The sequence below is a fragment of the Akanthomyces muscarius genome, chromosome 4 (genome assembly GCF_028009165.1).
Source record: "Akanthomyces muscarius strain Ve6 chromosome 4, whole genome shotgun sequence".
Taxonomy (NCBI): Eukaryota; Fungi; Ascomycota; class Sordariomycetes; order Hypocreales; family Cordycipitaceae; genus Akanthomyces; species Akanthomyces muscarius.
The window spans coordinates 1,262,341-1,268,802 of NC_079244.1; the positions used below are offsets into that span (position 1 = coordinate 1,262,341).

Sequence of the window (6,462 nt, forward strand, 5' to 3'; positions counted from 1 at the left end):
CTAGACTGGTACCGCAGTGGAACTTGCTTGTGGGACGTGGCTGCAAATGAAGGCTCCAATCTGGCAGAAATTGTGGTGACAGAGACTAGGGCTCGGGGAGGCGGAGAGCACTCTTCCTTTGATGACGGAGTCGATCCCCAGTACTTGCCTGTATGATGTGTGAGCTTGACTATTGACTCGCGCCAAATGGCTTGACCCACAGTATCTCGACAACGGATCCCTGCATGCATCGTAATTCGTATATTAACTTGCCGGAGTGCATACTAGTGGTGAGATGCTGCAGGGATAGCGAGCGGAAAGACGGGGATGCCTCTTATCCAACATCAATCTCCAGGCCAAAAACCTGTGTCATTCGAATTCGCTCAGTGATGGGGTCATGCCAGGCGTTAGACTAGCTAGACGAGTTCACTAAACAACAACCAGAGTGAGCATGAGCAAGCCGCAAGCAGGGCATTTAGCAGCGCAGCAACACACGTCTCCAGATTTTCTTCAGCGAGCCAGGGAACCAGGGCATGGGATTCCTGATTGGCCTGTATGAGGTGGCCTGATTTTGTAGTGGACATAACGGCAGGATGACCAGGATGTCGCGGAAAGGCAGACATGGGTGATGAAGAATTGAGGTGGGAGGCGGCCAACTGAGGCCAGTGTGGAGAATCTCGACTCAAGCCCGCAAGATGTTGACATCGTTCCCAGAACATGTAGCGTGAAAAGTACCCAGCTATACAGAATGACGGTCAAAGCTTGAAAAACATTCAAAGCCCAAATTACTACTCAAAGTGTTCTCAATATGTTGGCATCTATGATTTGCCTGTGCAGGGAAGGGCCATGTTGCGACGCAGGGATGACATGGCCATGCGAATAGGTAGAACAGCGGCCGATCGATGTCTAGCTCGCCGATACTATGGCTGGGTCCAACTCTACCTTGCTATACCTCGATTGGGGTATTGCGATGCGGCAGTTGGGTGACCAATGATAAGCATGCTACAGTTGCAGTTTCTTGGCACTGTTTACGCCGCCGTAAAACAGCGTCCAAGGGGGTCAACAGTACTTGACTGATGTTACTGGCTGGGCTCCGGGTCGGCGCAACAAGTTGTTCTTGGTACGCCGAAAAAGATACGAGTCGAGTCGATTTAATCGAATGAGATGAAATAGGTTGCATACATGTCATGACAGTGATAAATGCCTCGATACTACGTCTTGGCGCAATCGGCTCCGCAGGCCAATGTGGCGGATTGATGTGCTCACCCTTCTTTCTGTGTGGAAGACACGGCTTTTCGTTGCTACCCTTGAGGAAGGTCGATTTCGAGCTGCAGAGAGCCTATCGAACTGGGCGGAATTTGCGGAAAGGACCAGTAAGGTGATGAGTCCGTTCCAGTCTATGGACGATTAGTGCCCAGTAAAACGGCGAGTGACCGAACCTTGGTAGTCCGCGATTGATCCAATGGCAACAAGCGGAAAAGCAATACACCCCATGAAAGTCACTCCAAGAAGCTCACAATTGGATTTATGGAGTATCAAGATGCGTTGGCAGTGGACAACGGCACAGCGGTTCCATCACCCCAGACTGGGCCGATCCCAATATGGGAATAATGCTGAGAGCAGGGAAGTAGTGCATGACAAGATATCGGCAGCACGCCTCACAAAAAGATGGAATGAGCTGATTTTTTTGGGGGGAAGAGACGGCAATGAGAAACGAAACCGTCTCTCCCGGGTATATAATCTGTTGTTTCAATTACATGAGACTGAAAGGCACAGACGAGAACTGCGTGAACCGCCTTGTATGCCGGGAACATGCGCGATAGAGTTTGCTGCGAATCCCGCTGCTGCCAGATAGGCAACTAGCCCAAAGACGGCTGCCGACTTCCTATGCCACAAATCTACAAGCTGCTGACTAGAGTAATGTCAAACTATTTTGAGCAACTCGTCAAGTTTGCCTTTTGATAGCATGATGTGTGTACGCATGAATCTGCGCGTGCGTTGGCTTGCCACCGATTGCCGAGGCTCACATAGTCCTTCTCTGCCCTTGATTTGAGTTTATGGTGTGTGGCTTGTTAGAGGTTTATGCGTGATGAAGAGGGGTCGTCGCTGTAGAACCACATTTCGCATGAACAGACAACCGCCACTTTTTTCTCCTTGTCCTATCGCCGGTGCCTGGTCCTGGCTGGCTGGCCAAGGCCACTAGCACACAGGCCCCGGTTCCCCTCAACACCGTCCAGCGGCTGATTTGCGCCGTCCAGGGACGGCGTGGCGGGACATGTCATTGGGCAAGTGCCGACCGATTTGGGCTCTCTCATCAATGCATGACCCCTGTCTTGGCCACGCCACAGTTGGCCACTGGTAGTGACCCAGCCAGTTGCTGGCTGAACTCGTCGGTAGTCGGGCCAGCGGCGCTGAACAGCGCCGCCACACCCCCTGTGGTTTGCAAGATGAACAGCACGGCCAAAGGCAAAAACACGAGTGCGGCAGCCCCGCGATTGGCCAGGATCCAGGCCTCAATCGGGCTAGCTGTCCAAGCAAGGTACACCTACGCTCGCGTTGTCGTTTTCCAGCTCGCGACTCGTAAACGGTCCCCGTTTGTTGCAGGCATTGTCTCTGCTGGGCATCCCGCAAGCCTCTTTTTCATTTGAACAGGCCAACTTGTGCTGCCGCATGACCGTTTACTGAGACATTTCATCGTTAGTCTGTTGTTGTTAGATTAAGAATCTCAGAAACTTGCGATTCTTTGCTACCTTTCACATGTTGATGACCCAATCGTATGGCAGCGTTTAATATGGTCAAAACCAGGGCTCAAAGTCTAGACAAGAACGCCGAATCGGCAGCGCGGTAGGTATTCGTATAGACGAGCGAAGCGTCAGTAGCAAGACGCAAGGAATTCTTCGCGACCAATACCTTCCGTGACGAGAGCCGACCGACAGTGAGACCCAAGGTTCATCTCATTGATACAGTGAACAGGGCAGCCCGCTGTTCGGATTTCGCCAATAACCCTATTTGGGCGCCTTTGAAGGTTTGCCCGTGTCCTTGTAGATTGTGGACTTGGTCGTTGGCCACATGGCTCTCCTCCGAACCCTGCGAACCTTGTGTGCTTTCCTGCTAGCCCTCACAGAGGAACAGCTACCATGAAGCGATTAGCCTGCATTCTACCTGCTGGATCCTCCGGACAACGCCCGGCTACACACCCCCAGCTCTCCACGCTGAACACTACTCCAGCTAAACACCTAAATAGTTAGTGTGCCTCTCTGCCAGAACGGCTTTATAAGTCGCAAATTAGCGTGCATCCCGGCAAACTCTATTTGGCTGCACCGTAACAGACGCCTGCTGCAATTTCCAGGAAGCTTTTTACTGTTCCGATAAAGTGGCAGCCCAGTGCCCGCAGTGCCACCTCCACGTCTGTCCACCGGTACCGGAGCATACCGGAGCAGCCGAGTAATGCCCCTTTACACATCATCTCATCGTTGGGTTTGGAATGGCCGGACATTTACTTTCTGTTATCAGCACGGTTTGACTCGGAAGACTATGCGAATGCCAAGTAACTAGATACCATACATGAGTGGTTCCTTTGAAATCGGAAATGTATTGCTGGTGCCCGCAAAGCTCTATCCAGCATAGCGCCGCCGCAACACACCCATTCAGCTAGCAAGCGAACCCACACAGTCTGCGTGCTGGGGGGGCGAATACCGATACCGATGCCTTGGTACTGGTGGTGTGTCACTGGCTTGCCAGCAGCGTGCCCCTTCACCAGCGGTACGGCCCTCGGTAGTCACAGTGACACCCAACCCAACTACTCGCCACGGCGCAGCGGCAGCTGCCCACACGATCGATGTAGAATTTTGCAACCTCGATTCATTTTGCATATCCGTTTTTGATGCAACACCGCTCTCTTTCAGGCATACGTTGCGATATCATACTAACTCGTCTGTGCAGCCAGAGGCCACACCGGATAGCGCTGTCACCGTAGTGAGAGTTTACTCACCGATAGCCGTGCGACCTGACTGACATGCGTCTCCTGCGTCTCTTCCAAGTCATGTGGATTGACAAGCTGTTGCCCACTTGACAGTGACATGCCACCCAAATCGTACGCTGCGTCGATGTGGCGAGCGGGCTGGAGGTAGCGAGCGGGTATTGCAGCTACCGCGTTATCTCAATGAGGAATAAGCAAGCGTTCGAAGATTTGACACTGGGATCGACAAAACCATTACCGAGAATGTGCCTTGTCTGACAACTCTACGTGTTTGAGTGCAAGCTAAATCGTCGGCTTCTCTCACGGTACTTTTACATCTGCGTAGTAAATGAGGATAAAACGTCGCCGAGATTTTAACTCTTTTGTATAGCCGTGACGCTACGATACCAGGCGAGCAAACGTCCACGATACATCGTCGTCGAGGCTAGCCAGCTCATTTAATATAAGTCGCGTTGGAATAATGGATGTGAGGGGCCTTCACACCACCTCTTGGGAGACTTCCCGGGTCCCGCGATTTGCAGGCCCAATTTAAAGAGGCAACTGTCGGTAGATGGCCGGCCCACAGCAGAGAGATGGTGTGTACCAGTAGGCGAAATTACAATGATGACTTAGTGTTGGCAATGGAAACCAAGAACATGCGGAGCGCGACTCTGAAGCTCCGCCTCGCTCATGTCCTCTCCATTGGCGTCTGCGAGAGGGCAAAAAAAAAAAAAAGGTTGAGTTTAATGATGCCTATATGCCCCCAGCGAAACAGGGAACATCCTTCTTCATCGTGCACGCAAATTTGGATAGCGGCGGGGCTCATCGACCAAAGCTACGTTGCAGGTCAAGACGCCAAGGAAATAGTAACTATTGGCGGGCTAGTTTGCCTAGATGCTATATCACAACGGGCCAATGGGTTTCGGTCACCCTCCGGAACGATACTTTGTAATAACAGCACGTGTTGTTCCGTTTTCGAAACACTCTATCAGTCGAACCAACACCTTGAAAGTCACAACGGCGCCGGAAAAGGTCGGTCGATGTATCCGTAATGATGCCTGCCTCTCGGCGCACAGGCCGTATCGTGAGGGGGGTGGTGAATTGAGATTGCGCTTCCGGCGACTGCCAAGAGTTGCTACCAAAATTGCTTGAAAAATTCAGTAAAAAATCTCCGGAGTATCATACCATGGCAGGCTGAAAAACCATCGCCAGCGAGCCAATGGACTTGCGCGCCTGCACACCACAACCTTGTTTTTCTTTCGGTAATCTGTTTCATGTTTGAGCTGCTAGTGTGTGGTGTGGCAGTCAAGGTGAAGTCACATGAGCGGCCATGCAAGCCTGGAGTTAATAGGGCTCTGCTCACCCGGCATTGATTAATTTTTCAGCCTGATATTGTTTCCAGTTATGCCGTGGCTTTAGTTTGTCTAAAAAAAGACCTCAAACGTTTATGCAGAGATTGGAGGAGGAGAGGGAGGGGGATCTTCCGCAACTGACGGACGAACTATTGAGCTTGAGCACTGACTTGACAATAATAAGCTCCTGCAGGCGGCCAAGTGGACTCGCTCTCTCGCCATCCCATTTTTCATCTTGTTCCTCCCCGCCAAATAGTTTGAAACGGGCTGGACCCCTCATCGGCTCGGTTTCAGGTTGCCATTCTTTTTTTAAACCAGCCGCAAGGCCAAGATGCGCCGTGAGATTTGTCGACTGGGCATCACATTATCTGTAGGGCACTATCGCGACGAAGAATACTGATTCTATTAACGAATTGCCCAAAAAAAAAAATGACTGAATTCACCTCCACCAGCCTCAGAACCCACCTCGGCGTTGAAATTGCAGATAGCAATGGCGCCATCTCTTGCGGAAAGGCTCCTCTGCACTATAATTCCATACACCTGAAAACAATAATGTCTTGATTGTATTCAATCATAGCGGCGGCATGGACGAGGTGGTGCGAAAGCCTGGAGAGCCTCGTTGGGCTGAGCAGGGCCTGGAGCAGTCCCCCCACCCGGTCGCCCGTAGTTTCCTGATATAGGATGCTAAAAACCGACTATTTCTTACTACCAGCGACAGCAAAACTGGACCTTGGCTGCAGCAGGGGGACAGAGTACAAGCGAATAACTCTCACCGCATGCACAGCGGCTTGCAGAATACGAAATAGCAGGCGTCTTCGAAGGGCTCGAAAGTGAGAGGCCGGATATAGGATGATTTGCACCATCACCATGCATGGCCTTTGCTCGGGCCTTGGCTTCTGTGATCCAGGGCCATCCGGCCAGGTTAACGTTGATCTGCCAGCTAATAAATCGCGGCTTCTCATGTTCGGGTGTCACCACCCCTGGAAGTCTAAAAATACACCGACACAAAGCGAGAGCACCTTCCTGATATGACCGCCTGTAATACTCATGATCGTCATATGATTAACCTCACTTTCCCGCAGTCGTGAAATATGTCCCAAATATGCCGACCTTGCTCATACAACCTGCAGGACGACTTCTCCACGTTATGCAGGCTCAATGCCGGCAATGCGC

General features: G+C 51.6%; 2 protein-coding genes across 2 annotated transcripts; both read right to left on the reverse strand.

Moving 5' to 3' along the window:
* On the reverse strand, window positions 1–262 carry LMH87_011063 (uncharacterized protein; the record flags this gene model as incomplete). Its single annotated transcript, XM_056200143.1, has 2 exons — window positions 1–148; window positions 201–262. The coding sequence occupies 2 exons, from the start codon at window positions 260–262 to the stop codon at window positions 1–3; spliced, it is 210 nt and encodes a 69-aa protein (XP_056052023.1).
* Window positions 263–3,475: 3,213 nt separating this feature from the next.
* Window positions 3,476–5,569, reverse strand: LMH87_011064 (uncharacterized protein; the record flags this gene model as incomplete). Its single annotated transcript, XM_056200144.1, has 7 exons — window positions 3,476–3,478; window positions 3,544–3,630; window positions 3,971–4,137; window positions 4,197–4,212; window positions 5,123–5,204; window positions 5,301–5,323; window positions 5,432–5,569. 7 exons carry the CDS (start codon window positions 5,567–5,569, stop codon window positions 3,476–3,478), a joined length of 516 nt encoding a protein of 171 aa, XP_056052024.1.
* Window positions 5,570–6,462: the final 893 nt, after the last annotated feature.